We start from the raw sequence: 17923 nt of genomic DNA, 5'->3' as shown, positions 1-17923 counted from the left end.
GTTAATGCTCTTCTGTTGTGATTCAAGATTCTGTCAACATGTTTTGTTAATGCACATTTACTTGCACTTACTAGGTGAAAGTTACTTATCAAGAACCTATTCTATATTAGGCACCATGCTGGACACTCAGGTGCAGACAAGATACAGGAGAGTGCTGGTCAGGGTTGCTCCATAAGATCTTGTTTCAACACCATCCTCCCCACATGGCAATGAGGGAATATAAAAGAGAAAACTAAAATGACATAGCCAGATTCAAAATCAAGACAAACATCTCAGACGACTGGAGAGTGGTCAGAAATGGAAAGTTGTAAGTAGGACTGGAACTGGGAGCCTGCCAAGTTCCTGGCCAGAAGTGGAAAGTTGCTCAACTACTCTTCAGCTCCCACACAGGAAAGGGGAGATGGAACCAGGCTCATGGCCTGAAGGAACAAGTGGAGTGACGAGAACCCTGCCCCAGCCTGGTTTCCATCATCGTCATTGGAAGCTAAAGCCTTGCTTCTCTCCCCACTTTTGGGAGCCATAGTGTTATTGGGAGCTATGAACCAAAGAGACAAAGCAGGATAAAAACACAGTTAACACAGTTTAGTGACCAGAAACTGAGACACATTGTCTGCTGGCTCTGTAATATCCCTAATATCACCATAGAGCTGAAGTTTTAAAATGTTCTTATCTGGACTGTTACAGAGCTAATAGTACAAAATCAGGGGGCAAGGGCAGGCAGCCACACAAACAATTGTCAGGAGAGGGAAGAAAGAGAAACCAGGTTAAAACAAAACAAAACAATAATTCCCATTAAAAAATGAGCCTGCAAACCTAATTGCCAAACCACATGTTAAAGAAGACCAAAAAAAAGAGAACGTGAATACACTACTAAGGGGCTTTGTGCTGAGAACTGTAACATAAGCACGTTCGGGATGCTCAAAGAGCAGAGGACATGGTGCCTCAGATTGTCCACGGTTGTTGAAAGACATGAGTCGTCAGATCAAAGTACACTCCAGGTACTAAATAGGGTAAGTAAAGGTAAATCCACACCTAGAGACATTGGAGTAGAACTACATCAAACAGAAAGAGAAAATACTAAAACAATCAGGGGGAAAAGACTTGACTTAAAGGAATGACGGTTAGACTTAGGGATTTCTCATTGGCAACCAAGATGCCAGAAGACAATGAAGTAATAACTTCAGAGTGCTGAGGAAAAAATAAATGTATAGAATTTCATACTCTGCTAAACTATTATTCCAGAATGAGAACAACATTAAGAAAATCTTAGATATATAAAATGAACGTTTACCATTCATGTAACTTCCCAGAAGAAATGCTAAAAGAAGCACTCAACCAGAAGTTATCCCAGGGGGAAGGTGTGGGTGAAATTAGGAAATAATACTGAAATTGATCAAGTATATCAGAGAGGTATAGCAGTCGTTTCTTATCTTGGAGAATGTGTGAGCATGATATGTTAAACAATAACATTAATTTAATTACTCCAAGTACAAAAATATAATCTCTTAAGACATTGCAAATATCCAGTACGTGGTAGAGAAATTAGTTGTTTGGTAATCAAGGGAGAATTATCTCTGTGAACCAAAGCAGTCTAAAAAGAGAAAAGGAAATTTAGCTGTACCTTGAAGAAATAGGTAGAATTCAGCTTTGCCAATCTCATGGAAGATTGAGCAGTGGAAAGGAGAAATGTGAATATATTGTATGTAGGTCATGAAGCCGAAGACTCATTTTGAACACAGTTCGGCCAGACTAGGGGATTTACGTAAAAGAGTGATTAGGGAGGTTCTTCTGAACCTCTCGGAACCCCTGTGATGGGCGTGAGGGTATCTCTGTGGAGAGAAATAGGATGGCCTTCTTTTTAGCTGACTGCTTTTCTAGGCAGAATCTAGTAATTTGTCTTCTGTAAATGAGCAATATACATTTCTTTGAGATTTAAGAGTAGTTGGTTTAGGGACTTTGTTTTTTTGGTAAAACTCTGTCTTCTCAAGTTGTGTGTGTGTGTGTGTGTGTGTTTTCTTTTTCCTGATGGTGAATTTAGATCATTTGAAAGGCTCCCTCTCCTTATGTTATTTTAACTTGGGGTTAAACCTATTTTTCACTTTGTCTCTTAGTGATCCTTAGACGGAATAAATGCTGCTTAGGTACTAGTATAAAGTAAGGGTGTCATAGTATCAGGAGTATCTTTAAAACCAAGCCTGCTGTGGTTTCCAATTTGAATTGTCTTGGATTTACTGTGCTTCAAGTATAAGACTGTGGAGAGCAAAGTTAAGGCACTCTTAAAAGGAAGAGTGCCAGTATCTGGTGTCTTCTCTCTCTTTTACAAATGGAAGAGATTATATTGATAAGGGAGTGAGGTGGTGGGTGCCAGCTCCAAAGAGTAGCAAGGGATGGGTGCATAGTGGCAGCCACCGGTGCTCACAGTATCCTTGTCCATAGGCCAGTGGAAGCCAACTCTTGTCTGAGATTCCCAGTAGTCCCCCGTTTTTCTAAGCTCTTACTACTGTGCTTTAACTAAGTTCCTGTGTGTCCAGAATTATAATGGATGTTATGGGGTTATATCAAAAAAGTAACTTGGAATCTCAAGAAGAACCAGAGTGTGCCAGAGTGCTTAGTCATACCTTTGCAATAACTGAAGTATTGCAGTTTTCTCCATTTGTGTTTTTTCTCCCAATAAATTATTCTAGAAGCCAAGATTATTACTCTGTGTTCGATTATAGCATAAAGCACCTAATTTTTCTTCCCCCTTACCTATTTTCAGTGTTATATTTTGCCCTCTCCCCTCAGTTTCCTCTTCTCCCCTCAGATTGCCTTAGTTTCTGTCTTCTTTTCTTCCCCATTATTCGATGTGAATATCTTAAATATATCACCTTGACACTATGGCTATTTTCCATTTCCCATATTCCTTTCACCATTTGCCTTCCGTTACTTCCTTTCCTCTCCTCTCCCTGTTTGCCTTAGTGTCCTCATATCTTGAACTCTTTCTACAAGGGGCTTCTTAAAGTTAATTATAGGGAGTTGACTTTTGTATTAACCAAATTGTTCCTTTTAACTTTAATTTATTCTCAGGGCTTATTAGACAGCAGAAAAATAAAAGCCAATCACACTATATTCATAAAGCTTCAGTAAACTTTTGTTGAACTTATTTAGTTATTTAAGTTTCACTAAAGAATGTGTTCTAGAAAAATAGGGTGATAGGGAGGTGCTTTCATGTCCAAGTATTGACAGATGATGTAATGGGGGCAGGAATGAAGCGTGGCCGCCATATGCAGTGATGTGATCTTGGGATATGAGATAATTCGCAGCACTCTCAACCTGCATGATGAGATTTTGACAGCAGGAATGCTAAAAAAAAAATTACTGAACTTAAAAAAAACTTTGAACTAGACATTAACTTTTGGAATAAAGTAAAAAATAGTTACTGGAACTTAGTACATTAAAAAGATTTATTTCGATGTTGTGAAAAGTATCACCCCCACCCTATCTCCTTGGTTCTTGGTGTCACTTGTATTCTCTTAAAAGGTTTACTTATGAAATAGTTACAAATGAAATAGAAAACTGACTGAATCATTTTCTAAAGTATTAAAGAATTAAGCAAATAAATTAATGTATTTATTTTTCATGGGTAAGATAATTAGCTATCAAAATATTAGTTTGTTTGTATCAATATAGAGTGGAGATGTTACTATTAGACCCATATTATCCAAAATATGAACTTCCAAGTTAGAGAGTTTATTTGAAAAAGAAGTTGCTTCATAAAATATTAAAATTACTTGAAGTACATTCTTTTACTTGCTCAGCAATAAGATTTTACCCTTGATAAGCTTCCTTCTCTGCTTTTGCTGTTTAACTTTTTGTCTGAAAACAGATTCACAGGATACTAGCACTAAGCATTCAGTAAATGAGTAGATGAAAAATAAAGTAGGACTCTCTTGTTAGCAGTCATTTTTGGGATAACTTTTATAAAGTTTGAGATTCAAACACTCCTTGTTTCTGTATAATTGGTACACTCCAGAGCCAAGAGGGGAGAACTTGTTTTATTCCAAAATTTGTACTTGAAAGTGGGAATAGTTTATTTTTTAAAAAACACGTTCCAAACAAAAAATGGGTAAGGTCTGCTCGTATAACTCATACTGTTATATGTTTCTGTTACCTAAGCCAGTACAGGTTTACTCAGACGCAGGTGATCTGAAGGAAATCATTAAAATCTTGGGGTGGTTATAAAATTCCTACTCCTCTATTTGAAGTTAGTCTTGATCAAAGGGATCAGGATTTAAGTTTTTAAAGGGAACTTTTTAAAAATAAAAACTCTTTTAAGGAGACTTGTGCAAATGCACAGTTGAACATTTCAAATATAGTACCAGAATCCAGAAATAAATGTGTATTACTATATACAAATTTAATTGCCTTTTAAAATATATTACACCAGTGGGAAATTAGTTTTATCCTTTGAAGTCGAGATCAGAAAAAAATTTTTTCTTGTGACCTGGTGAGGTCTGTTATTATTATTAATTTGGATTCAAGTTTTCTTTGGACCAGCTCAAGGGCCTTTGCCCTCAGAAACAAGACGACACAGGCCTTAAGACCTTACCTCCTTTTTCAGTCTCTCACCACCACACCCCCCGCCTTCTTTTTCACTTGCCCCATTGAAAAGGATACAGAGTTATCACTGTGAGAATAAGACTGTAAATTCTGTCCCCCTCCTAGGAGATAGGATGAGAGACCTTGTAAAATTTAGTCTTTGACAGTGTCAAAAAATGTAAGGAGGTTAAGATCATGGTAGCAAAGACTGAGCATCTTTCTGAGTCTACTCCTGGCTTTATAAAAGCTGAGCTCAGCTGTCGTTGTCCTGGACACTGTCTTTGAGTACTGATTGCCAGTGTGTCAGTATCAACAGTAACCATTGTTGCAAACAGAGATTACAAAAGGCAGTTACTTCTAAAAGTTGTGCTTCTTTGATCTAAGTAAAAGGTACATTTTAGCTTTATGCAAGATTAGGGGTTATTTTAGAGATTTGTGACAGTTCCTTTTGTTTCCATATAGGGAATCTGAGCTTGATCCTTGATGCTGGATTTGACTCCTTGCAAAGCCAGCAGGGTGTGGATGCTTATTACTAAGGCATTCCATTTGGCAGAGGAGGGAATGAACACTGCACTGCCTAATATCCCCTGGGGATGGCAAGGGGGAGTGCATAATGTCCCTTGCTGTGACCGAGGGCTGTGTTGACCAACTGTGTACTGTGTAAGGGAATGTGACTCGAGGATATTAGCTAGAGTCATACTTAGGAATTCTTGGTCATTGACCAAGCTATCCAGGAAAGCAAGGACAGTTGGGTGACTTAAACAAAGCAGATCCCTTAACTTAGGAATAAAACAAAGAACTTACTCGTTTCATTTCTCCGACTCCTCAGTTTTTTTTGTTCATCCTTCATTCTCTTATAGTCTAAGACACTTTCAGTGTCTGACCTTTGTGAAGTCTAAATACTGGATTTCACTAATAGCAGTGTGATAAATATCTCTTTTCTGTTTCTTTTTAAGGCAGAGGTCATCTTGGTGCTATACCCTGTTATTAATATAACTTGGAACTCTGATACAATGACCTGCTTAATAAATAAAGTACTTCCCTGCTACCAGTAATTGGGTAAGCTGATTTTGTTATTGTTGCTTTGTGACCAAAGTAACCGAAGGCCCCTTTCCTTTGGTGCTTCTCTGCAAGTGCAGTGCTTGGACCAGTGCTTGTTACAGATTTGTCACAGTCATTTTCATTTTACAATTAGGTTGTGAGTTTTAATATAAAGGAATAGAAATGTTTAAATTCACTTTAAGTATTTTCCCCCCTACATTTTTGTGAAAAGTTTTGCAATCTTAGGTTTTTAGAGTGCCCAGAACAAGTTAACCAAGAAGGATGTGGATTTTCTTCTCTAAAGATGTTTAAGGTGGAGGATGGCTCAAATGAATGTTACATGTTTTCTCAGCCCCAGTTCTAGCATTTGGAGAACTCTGGTAGCATACATCACAGCATGTACATGGTGGCTTGGTATGGGCATTGGGACAGCTGCCTTGTCATGTCCACACTTCCCAGCACTGGAGCTGGAGCATTTACCAGTCCATACCAGGAGCTCCATTCTGCCTGACAGCCCAGAAAGGTCTACCATTCAGGGATGGCAGTGACCAACTGGGACTTGCCTAGGCTCTCAGCTTTAGGATTTGCAATGAATGGGCCAAAGATGCCTTGTTCTTGAGGAGCCTGACTGTAGAGCACACTAATCATTGTGATGGTTTTTGTTTCAATGTTTTTGAAGTGGTGTTTGCTGAGCTTAGTGACATGCTGTCCTTAAATATGTTAAGATAACCTTTTGCCTTCTGTGACCTAATCTAGTTTCTAAGCTACCCCATTTATATATGTATTCTTTCAGCCAGGCCTATGTTTTGAGCTTGACAACACTGCTATGTTGGGATATTTTAGAAGATTTTTAAGAGGGCTAAGTAAAATATTCTAGTATATATCTCACATTCTTAAATTCTGATATAAAGAAATATCCTTATTCCTTTCCCATTTGTTATTACATTATTTCTTGTCTTTTTACAGCCATCTCACAGAATTTTATTTCATATAAGCAACTTTCTGAAGCCAGACATACATAGCATGAGTTTCATAATTTTGAACTGCTTGAACCTCTGAATAACTAATGAGCATGTTTTCAACATCTAAAACAACTCCCACTACATTTGTGAAATACTTCACCTTAAGAAAATCTTCTATCTTAGAGTTGGAGTAGTTGAAGTTCCTTTCCTTGCCAAAAATAATATTACCACATATTACAAAAAGTATAAATAAATAAAATAGGATTAGAATTTTCATTTACTTTCTTCCATATAACTTCATTTTATACAGAGAATGTGATGTGTCACTGTGTTACTTAGTCTAAGCCTTTAGCAATGATGACAGGTGTTTGTCTGCAAGTGACACATATTTTCCTATAAAGTCTGACTTTCGGAAAATTAACTTGCATGTATTTTTATTTCATGACATAAGAAAAGTAAGTGTAACTTTCTCCATAAATATTAGAGGTCTGAGTTACAGAAAATTTCAATATATTGCTCATAATCCCTCTTAACGTATACATACCACAATCATTTAGATTCATTTAAGGTTTGGTAAAATGCAACTGAAACTGTTAAAATAACGTTCTAATATAATGTTCTAATTAGATTAGAGTTAAGACACAGTGGTCTTCATTCTAGGAGTATACCTCATGCCTGGAGCATCTATTATAAAAGTAAAACATCTTATTTTGAAATCCTATATTGCAAACCAGAAATATTTTGGAAACTCTCCAGGGCCCATGGATGCATTATGCTTTGCTTTTAAATCATCATGCATCACAAGATTATATTCTTAGATGATCTATAGTCTAGTTATTTTGTTATGGCTGAAGTGATCCAGCTTGTTTTTGATATAAAACTTAGCATATCTGAGACTCCTCTCCTCTAAAACATAGCACATTCTTTATGCTTTGTGTGGGAGAAAGGCTCTCATGCAGCCTGCTGTTTACGCTGCTCATGTCAAGACAAAATGTTCACCAGAATTCCAACGTGAAACTGATAATAAACTAACCTGCTTGAGTTATTTTTCACATTTAAAAAGATTTTTTTAATAGTAATTTTTTGGTGAGGTTAAGGCAGGCTCAAATTTTTTTGTGTATTTTTTGTATTGCATAGTAAGATTTTTCTTTCTTTACAGGAAGAAAGACTACCTGTTCTCTCAAAGTTACAATCTCTGTGCTCTTTTATGTAAAATATGTAGCCCAGGGGCTGACCCCATGGCCTAGTGATTAAGTTCAGTGCGCTGCACTTTGGCAGCCCAGGTTTGTTTGGTTCCCCGGCGTGGACCTACACGACTTGTCGGTGGCCATGTTGTGGTGGCAACCCACATACAAAATAGGGGAAGATTGGCACAGATGTTAGCTTAGGACAAAGCTTCCTCAGCAAGAATAAAATAAAATAAAGTTAAATATGGGGCCGGCCCCGTGGCCGAGTGGTTAAGTTCGCATGCTCTGCTTTGGCTGCCCAGGGTTTCACCACTTCGAATCCTGGATGCAGACATGGCACCGCTCATCAAGCCATGCTGAGGCAGTATCCCACATGCCACAACTAGAAGGACCCACAACTAAAAATACACAACTGTGTACTGGGGGCTCTGGGGAGGAAAAAGAAAAAAATAAAATGTTTAATAATAATAAATAAAATAAAATATGTACCCCCACTTCTTTTTTTTTTTTTGAGGAAGATCAGCCCTGAGCTAACTACTGCCAATCTTCTTTTTGCTGAGGAATACTGGCCCTGAGCTAAATCCATGCCCATCTTCCTTTATTTTATACGTGGGGCGCCTACCACACCATGGTTTCTGCCAAGCGGTGCCATGTCTGCACCCAAGATCCGAACCGGTGAACCCTGGGTCGCTGAGAAGCGGAACGTGTGAACTTAACTGCTACACCACCGGGCCGGCCCCTGTACCCCAGCTTCTGATCTTCATTAAAATTTTTGATAGTGTATAGATTAATAAGTAAATTTCATTCTTGATGACCAAAGTGCTTTCTAAATTATTGATAAAATGCATCTGGTTTACTAGTTTTTCATCAAATTAAGGAAAGGATATAATGAATAAAAATTAAGATTTTCCAGATTCACGTGTTTCCAAGACACTTTGTTCCAGAAGTCATATTTGCTACAATAAGATCAATTGGCAATTAAGCAGAAAGTCTATTGTCTGTTAAATTTAATGGCTCACCCTGGGGGAAAACTTCTATTTACTTTCATTGTTTAAAAATATTTATGCTAATTCCAAGGAAAATTCCACCATAGAAACAAAACAAAAAGAAATTATAAAAACTGCCCAAGAATAAGCTTGCATATTAGCTTCTGGAGTGACCTCTACTGGTTTGGAGAAAAGTGTGAAAGCCAATTACTGACATCTCTTATTATTCAGTAGCAATTTTGTATTCAGAATTTAAAAGCAGAGAGTAGTGGAACATATTGCAGTCATACTTAAAGTATATCGAATCTTAGCTGATGTTTATTTCCCACAACCACAGTGGAAGTGGTCGTTGGGGCCTATATAAATCAGCAGGAAAATAGGATTTTTGTGTACTGAATTTTATTTTGCAGACTACATTCCAAAACTACATTTATTCTGTTTAATAAAGGATATGTGTAATAGTAACAAATTGTAAAACACCACTTTTTCAATAAATATTTGTCAAGTAGCTGCCAGGTACTAGATCTTCCTGAGGGATATATAAATGGTAATGGAGCTTGTGCTATTAAGAGTAGATCAAGAGGGCAAAATAGGTATACAAATGATCGGGATGAAAAATTAACACGTGGTAGGTACCATAAGAAAGATTTCAGTCTTATAACTTAGAATAGAATGAGGAAATGTCTGGCTTAGGTAATCAGGGCACACTTTGTGGAAGATGTTATTTCTTCCGTGTTCTGAAGAAAGGATGGGATTGCGGCAGTTGGAAATGTGAACAAAGGCCACTGCAGGCAGAAGGAATAGCATAAACCCTGAGGGGTGTGTGCAGGCTTGTTTGGAGTAAAGCAAATTCTATTTGGCAAGTGCACAGATAGGCAGGGAAAGGGCCCGGATATTGGGGCGTCTTGCATGTCAGCTAAGGTGTTTAAACTTTGCTTGGTAGGCGTGGAAGAGCCATTAGTGTTTTCTGGGCTGGGGAGCAGCTTGATCAGATCTATCTGTTATGATGTGAATCTGGAAGCTCTATGTTGCTAAGATTGGAAATGTGGGAGACAGAGGTTAGGTTACATCTATTACGCCGTTGCATCCTAAATTTGAAGGAGAGTAGTACATAGAAGAGAGAGAGGGAATGGAAAGCAAAGAATGAGTGTATGTGACAGTGTCTGGCTAGGTCTTGGGAACAAATAAGCAAGGATAGATGATGGTATAAAGAGCAAGGAAGACTCTCATCCTAGCTCAGGATGCAGCACAGATCAGATGTTCAATAAATATTTAAGTGAAAATTTGGGGCTTAAGTGACTGAGTGCATAAATAGAAATAGGAAAATCATGAATAAGTTGTTTGCAGATGGTAAGATAGTTTATGTTTTAGATGATTGAGTTTAGGCTGCTGGCAGGACATATATATTGAAATGTCCTTAGACAACAAAAGTTACAGAAATGGAACTTAGAAAAGAAGTTGCATGTGACGACTTAGGAACAAAAAGGACAAAGGACAAGAGCCTTGATATTGCCTGAGATTTCGAATAAGAGAATTTGGAGGATGTGCCAAGAATATCGAATAGAAGTTAAAGAGGTAGAAAATGTTAGAATAATGGAAACTAAGCAAGGATAAATGGGTATTGCCAATGAGGTTGGGACATGAAGAAATGTAAAGAAACTGAGTACTGAGAAAGGACCATTGAATTTTGTTTGTCAAAGTACTGTTTCATTAGGTGGTGTTTCATTAGATTGTAAGAAGCTAGCCCTGGTGGTCTAGTGGTTAAGATTCGGCGCTCTGACCACGATGGCCCGTGTTCGTTTCCCTGTCAGGGAACCACATCACCCATCTGTTTGTTGTCATACTCTGGCTGCTGGCTGTTACTGTGATGCTGAAAGCTATGCCACCGAGATTTCAAATACCAGCAGGGTCACCCATGGTGGGCAGGTTTCAGTGGAGCTTCTAGACTAAGACTGACTAGGAAGAAGGACCTGGCCACCCACTTCCCAAAAAATTGGCCATGAGAACCCTGTAAATAGCAGCGGAGCATCGTCTGATACAGCGCTGGCAGGGGAGAGGATGGTGCAAGAAGAAGACCGGGCAGGGCTCAGCTGTGCTGTGCACGAGGGCACTAGGAATTGACTTGTCAGTGCTAATAAAAGGTTGTGAAAAGTTAAGGAATGAGAGGCTGTGAGGCTTGACTATTGTCTGGCAATGAAAGGAAAGATAGGCTAGTAGCTTGAATACTAGCAGGCCAAGGGAAGGATTACTTTTTTAGGCTGGGGGAGAACTGAACGCTTTTTGTAAGTAAGTAAAGAAGGAGCTGGCAAAGAGGAAAAGAAGAAGATGGACTTGGGGAGAGAGAGAGAGACAGAGTAAAGAAATGTGGCAGTAATCTGGAGCACTGTCCAATGAAACTTGCTGCGATGATGCAAATATTCCGTATCTGCTCTGTCCAGTGCAGTAGCCAAGAGCCACACGTGGCTGTTGAGCACTTGAAATGTGGCTAGTGCAACTGGAGCACTAAAAGTTTAATTTCATTTGGTTTTAATTAATTTCAATGTAAAGAGTCACATGTGGCTAGTGGCTCCCTTATTGGGTAGCATATAGCTGGTGTGTAAGTAGTTAATTTGGGAAAGAGGGATGGACATTGTGAGAGATAAGGGATGAGTTCCAGAAGTAGTTTGAAGTAGAGATGATAACATTTGAAGGAAGCCATGGTCACATAGTTTCATTATTTGCAGAGAGGGTTAAGGTGGAGAGAGCATGGGAAAGATTTCCAGCCGTCCCTCTGAGGATTTCCAGTGAAGAGTCTGATAGATGAGGTGAATCTCGGCAGCAGTGAGAACCCGCCAGAAGCGAGAACACGCATGTGGGTTAGGTCTGCACTTCCCTGTCTGGTTACTTTTTCGGTCATATTTCCAAAGCTGGGTGAACAAAAACGAGTGGGAGAGCCAGTTCAGGGGAGATTTTTGAAAGGCTGGCACAGTGGAAGGCTGGTAACGTAAATAAATGCTGACCACAAGATCTGTATGAAGTAAGCCGAGAGCAAGTGAAAATAGAGAGACATGGAAGGACTCAAGGGAAGGAGGTCATTCTGAGGGTGTAGGGCAGATTTCTCAGATGTCAGACTGTGGAAGATAAGCAACCTCGTAAAATTTTCATTTGTAAGAATTGCATGTTTTGGAGGTAGAGTTTTCAACAGGAAATGGAATTTAAGAAGGCATAAGATTAAGAAATGTAAATTGTCAGGGGAGAGGAATATATAAGACCGATGCACATAGTTCCAAATTGATAGAAAAGAGGTTCAGCATCCCACAATTATTTTGTTTTTGCTCCAAGTTGCTTGCAATATGGTCTTTGCTCCAAACTCACTGACTCAACTTTGAAAGGATAGTCTTTTCTTCGTTCAAATTTGAAGAGTAAAACTGGGATTTCTCTATTTGCAGTGATGTCCAAATTCTTAAAAACTGAATTTGGAGTTGGAAGGGACCTGTGAGATCGTCTCATGTAATGTGTGGATTTTGTAACTAGGAGGCTGTCACTTCTGGTTTAAGTGACTAGTCCAAGGTTACAGAGCTAGTGAGGGGCGGAGCCGAGAGTGGACTTCAAGACTCCACTGAGTCCCAGTACTGGCTGTGTGACTTCAGCAGCATAATGTTCTGGGCTGATGTCTTAGCGTGACCTAACAATTTGTACTCCAGAAACCCTAAAATACAGTGTAGAATATTATCTGCAGAACTGTTCTATGGTTACGGTTTCTGAACTTGTACTTTCAGATACTAAGCTGTTGACCGACCATGCTGAAAGAAAATTCCTGCCGAAGCGGTGCTCCACTGTCCGCCGTAGACCGCAGTGCTCATTCATAGCTGTTTTGACATTCAATACACACACACGAGATTAATAGATGGGGCTTCTAAATGTTAATAAATATAACGAAATCTAGAATTACATTTTAGACTGAGTTCAGATGTGAAAGAGTTTGTTAAACAGCAGGTGTTTTTTCGCTTTTTTTTCCCAGTTTTACTGAGAAGTAATTGATGTACATCACTGTGTAAGTTTAAGGTGTACAACATGATGGTTTGATTTATATATATTGTGAAATGATTATCACAATAGGTTCAGCTAACATTATTTATCTCATATAGATACAATATAAAGAAAAGAAAGAAGAAAAGAAGATAAAAATTTTCTCCTTGTGATGAGAACTTTTAGGATTTACTCTCTTAACAACTTTCCTATATATCATATAGCAGTGTTAGCTATGGTCATCGTGTTGTACATACATCCCTAGTACTTATTTATCTTAGAACTGGAAATTTGTACCTTTTGACTGCCTTCCTCCATTTCCCCCGCTCCCACCTCCACACATACCCTTGCTTCTTGTAACTACATGTCTGATCTCTTTTTCTATGAGTTTGGTAGGTTGTCGGTGTTTTTTAGATCCCGCATATAAGCGAGTTCATATAGTATTTGTCTGTCTGACTTATTTCACTTAGCATAATGCCGTCGAGGTCTATCCATGTTGTCACAAATGATAGAATTTCCTCATGTTTTATGGCTAAATAATATTCCATTGTGTGTGTGTGTGTGTGTGTGTGTGTGTGTATATATATATATATATACACACACTACAACTTCTTTATCTGTTCTCTATGGATGGACACTTGGGTTCTTTCCATGTCTTGGCTAACTTTTTAAAACATACCGAGTGTTGTCCCTCTCCTGCCAGCTCTTGTCTCTGTCTCTCTCTCATGGCCTCTGTCTTTCTAGAATGAAGAGAGATACCTAAATAGTATGATCTAAGAATGAGAGATTATTTTCAGAGAACATTAGATCTTCGTAAGGTTACTATCACTTTCCTTTTCACTCTAAATAGTATATTGAGAAACGTGTTAAAGCAATTGGAAATAATCCTGATTATTATTTGTAAAGTAATAATGTATTCCCTGTGACAGTACCAGGAGTGTACTTTCACTTGCCCATTTTAACATGGACCGAACATTTTTAAGTAAGGTGAATAAATGTACAAACCAATAACTTTGCTAAAAATGTAAATAAGAGTTTACAAGTTTATGAGTTGGAGAGTTCAGGTCTTTGGTTTCTGTGACACCTTAACTAACTGAAGGGGTTTCCTGAAGTAATTTATGAGATTTATAGCTCTAGGACCTTTGTTTGCCTTTCTTGGAATGACAAGCATAGTGAAGTGGGATTAGCTGCCTTGTTTTTTCTTTTTTATAATATTCTGTGGGGTTTTTTGTTTGTTTATTTGTTTGTTTGTTTGGTGAGGAAGATTGGCCCTGAGCTAACATCTCTCGCCAGTCTTCCTCTTTTTTGCTTGAGGAAGATTGTTGCTGAGCTAACACCTGTGCCCGTCTTCCTCTATTTTTTGTATGTGGGATGCTGCCACAGCGTGACTTGATGAGCAGCGTGTAGGTCCGTGCCCAGGATCCGAACCCATGAACCCCAGGCCACCAAAGCAGAGTGCATGAACCTAACCACTATGTCACCAGGCCAGCCCCAGGATTAGCTGCTTTAATAAACTTAACCGAAGTGCTATTCCAATGATCAAAGAATGTTAAAATACCTTCATTTTCATTTTAATTCTCTAATTCCTTTTTGGGGATTTTTAGGTATTACAGCATTTCGCATACATATGGCATGAAATGAGCATAACCTAAGATTTCAGGGACTGAATCTTTTAGTATAGTTACTGGAACAAATACCTCTCCTTTTCCCTCCTCCCCTCTGTCTATTTCCTCCCCAGATTGGCTCTTTTCTACGTAAAGGGATGAAAGATACCTTTCCTGCCCCTGGGAGTTGGTACGTTGTCTTTCATATAGTGGTTCCCAAAGGCGGGTCTCAGAGCAGCAGCAGCACCTGGGGCTTTCAAAGAAGCAGATTCTCAAGCCCCACCCCAGACCTGCAGAATCAGAGTCTTGGGGGCGGGACGACGCAATCTGCCTTCTCATAAGTCTTCTAGGAGGTTCGGATGCACACTCAAGTTTGAGAACCATCGGTCTAATGGCTAGAACTTTATACCTTCCTTATTTTTTTATTGAGATATAACCACATACCATAAAATTGACCTTTTTAAAGTGTACAATTCAATGAGTTCTAGTGTATTCACAAGGTTATGCCACCATCACCATTATCTAATTCCAGAACATTTTTATCACCGAAAAGAAACTCCAGACGTATTAGCAGTCACTCCCTCTGTCCCCACCCGCAGACCCTGGCAACCACTAATCTACTTTTCATCTCTATGAATTTGACTGTTCTGGATATTTCATATAAATGTAGTCATGCAGTATGTGACCTTTGTGTTTGGCTTTCACTTAGCGTATTTTCAAGGTGCCTGCATGTTGTAGCATGTATCAGTGCTTCATTCTTTTCGTGGCTGAATAATATTCCAGTGTATATATATACGACATTTTGTTTATCATGTATCAGTTGATGGACATTTGGGTTGTTTCCTTGGCTGTTATGGATAATGCTGCTATGAACATTCACGTACAAGTTTTGTTATGAACATATGTTTCCAGTTCTCTTGGGGATATGCACTCGATCCTCCTTATTTGCAGTAGTTAGGTTCCATCAAGTTGCTGCACCCCTGCATTAGTGAATGGAGTCATTGCTCCACAGAGAAATACAGGAGTAGCTTCTTCAAGCCTTGCTCAGCTCATATTTTTGATAGCCCATCAATACATGACCTTGTTTTGTGTATGTTTCTGTTTAAAGACACTACATCTAATATATATTGTTGACTCATTAACGTTTAACTCACATCCAACAGCACTATAACTCATGCCTAAATGAAGCTTATCTAACACGTGTATTTTCTCTGTGAGGTGCATCACAGCCTTCTTGAGCTTGGGAACACCAGACAGCCTGCACACTATGCTTTGGGGCCGTTTGAAACAGTGAAGTTGCCCGCTAAAAGCACAAAAATGTGAAAAACGTGGCGTTAAATACACTGCGAAAAGAACACTTGTTTACAGTAGGAGAGCTGAAACCAGAAGGTAGAGTGTCACCTTGTTCCACCTCACCTGGGAACATGTGTGTCGGAGCACTCAAACTTTTCACCACTCCGTGCGTGTGCAAGTCTGGATGACTGTGAAAGCACCTGAGGATTCTTTTGGGGTTACAAATAAACTTTAGCGCGTGGGCAAACCTGCAAGTGTGGAATCCACAAATGATGAGGATCAACTGTGCCTAGGAGTGAGATTGCGTGTCGTCTGATAACTCTGTGTTTCAGTTTGGAGGAACTGCGAGACTGTTCCCATAGTGGCTGCGCCATTTTACTTTCCCACCAGTAGTGTGTGAGGGTTCCAGTTTCTCCATATCCTTGCCAACGCTTGTTCTGTCCTTTTCTTCCTTCTTTCCTTCCTCCCTGCCCTCTTCCCTTCTTTCTTTTTTTGATTATAGCCATCCTGATGGATGTGAAGTGGTATCTCTTTATGGTTTTAATTTGCCTTTCCTTAATCATTAGTCATGTTACACATCTTTTCATGTGCATATTAGCTATTTGTGTATTTTCTTTAGAAGAATGTCTCTTCCAAAACTTTGCCTATTCTTAAATTGGGTTATTTGGCTTTTTACTGTTGGGTTGTAAGGCTTTTTTATATATATTTTGGATACTAACCTCTTAGATATATGATTTGCAAATATTTTCTCCCATGCTGTGAGTTGTCTTTTTACTTTCTTGATAATGTTCTTTGACATACAAAAGTTTTTTATTTTTATTTTATTATTATTATTTTTTTTTTGGTGAGGAAAATTGGCCCTGAGCTGACATCCGTGCCAGTCTTCCTCTATTTTGTATGTGGGATGCCTACCACAGTACGGCTTGATGAGTGGTGTGTAGTTCTGCATCCAGGATCTGAACCTGCGAACCCCGGGCCACCAAAGCAGAGCACACGAACTTAACCACTACACCACTGGGCCAGCCCCGAAAGTTTTTTATCTTGATGAAGTCCAATTTTTTCTTTGATTGCTTGTGCTTTTGGTGTTACCTTCTTTAATTTTGAAAGTGCCATCTTCATATTAGTAATCAGTACAGACTGTTAAAAGAGTTGTTTACACATTTTTATTAAAGAAGTCCTGAAGAGTTAGATTTCATGGTCTCAATAAATTATCACTTATTTGCTAATGGATGTCATATGTAAATTTAAAGCATTTATTGGTAGGTATTTACAAGGTTTTATGTTGTGGAAGTTTAAATACTAGCATCATCAGGGCCACAAATTTATAAAAAAGCAGTGTCAAATTCATTTAACAAACTGCTGTTTTTCTTTAGGGAAGTTGAAGAGAAGCCCTTATAATTACTGTAAATAACACTTTCCTCTTTAATGAAGAAGAGTCTGCCTCTTTTAAAAACTATGAACTTTCTGCCGTAAAAGCAGAGTCTCGAGAGCCATTTGTGAAAGAACACAAGAATGCCCGGAACTTGGAAATAAACACGGTTTGGTGTTTATTTGTATTAGTTTAAATGTAGTAGCCGTATGTGTCAGAAAACTGAATCTGTAACACTTAAGTTAGCCTAAGCAAGCAAATAATATCAGTTAACATGGCTTTAATCTACTAAGTAACTTTAAATCCAAAAGATCAAAGGAAGTTATAACTAAAAGCAGTCCTTCGAGCAATTTCCCAGTAGAAGCAGGAAAAGGCTAGAAATTACATGTCACCTTCATATCCTGGCTTGCTGACCTTGTGCTCAGATCAAGCCCCTCTGTATGCCAGCTGTTACCATTATTAAGACCTTGCCCCTAGGGGTTAAGTAGGAGAAAAACTCTCCTGTCCTATTGGAGAGCAAACTCAGAAAGTTCCAGCCCCTAACATACCTAATTCAAAGCAATCTGCATGTGCTTGTCATTCCGTCTGTCCTGCCGCTCTGTGGAGCTGCCCCTGCCGGCTCACTCATCGCTCTCTGCTGTGCTGTGTTACTGCAGCCACTTATGGCTGTTGCTCCTGCAGTCATTTGCAGACCAAACTGAGTCAGGCAAGTTTCCTCTTAATGCAAAGGTAATGCATTTCCTCCTGCCTCCGTATGTGCGAACTTATTTGGGAGAATTTATTTAAAAACTGAACTTTGTTCTGTGCTTCTCGGATTGAATTTAAAATTCCAGCCTGTAATTTTTGTCACTGTAAACTTTGAACGGCATCTTAAGGCATTGAAATCTTACGAAGT

General features: G+C 38.8%; 1 protein-coding gene across 12 annotated transcripts in view; it reads left to right on the top strand.

Annotated features, from left to right (window-relative positions):
- The window catches only part of DISP1 (dispatched RND transporter family member 1), a 209100-nt gene that overhangs the window by 126167 nt on the left and 65010 nt on the right, over window positions 1–17923 (top strand). For 3 of the 12 annotated variants that reach the window (XM_070602071.1, XM_070602072.1, XM_070602079.1), the window contains one exon: window positions 5535–5637. The exons of 5 other annotated variants lie outside the window; for them this stretch is intronic. Coding sequence is in view for 1 of the 7 variants with exons in the window: in XM_008533382.2 (XP_008531604.2) it covers window positions 17596–17734 (139 nt within the window). In the remaining 6 variants the exon portion in view is untranslated. Of the gene's footprint in view, window positions 1–5534; window positions 5638–17468; window positions 17758–17923 lie in introns of those variants that run through there. 4 more of the 12 variants (XM_008533384.2, XM_008533382.2, XM_070602077.1 and 1 more) reach the window with 4 other exon arrangements.

Source organism: Equus przewalskii, chromosome 31 (genome assembly GCF_037783145.1).
Source record: "Equus przewalskii isolate Varuska chromosome 31, EquPr2, whole genome shotgun sequence".
Taxonomy (NCBI): Eukaryota; Metazoa; Chordata; class Mammalia; order Perissodactyla; family Equidae; genus Equus; species Equus przewalskii.
Note: the sequence above shows the minus strand (reverse complement) of the source record. Positions and strands in the feature narration are given on the sequence as shown.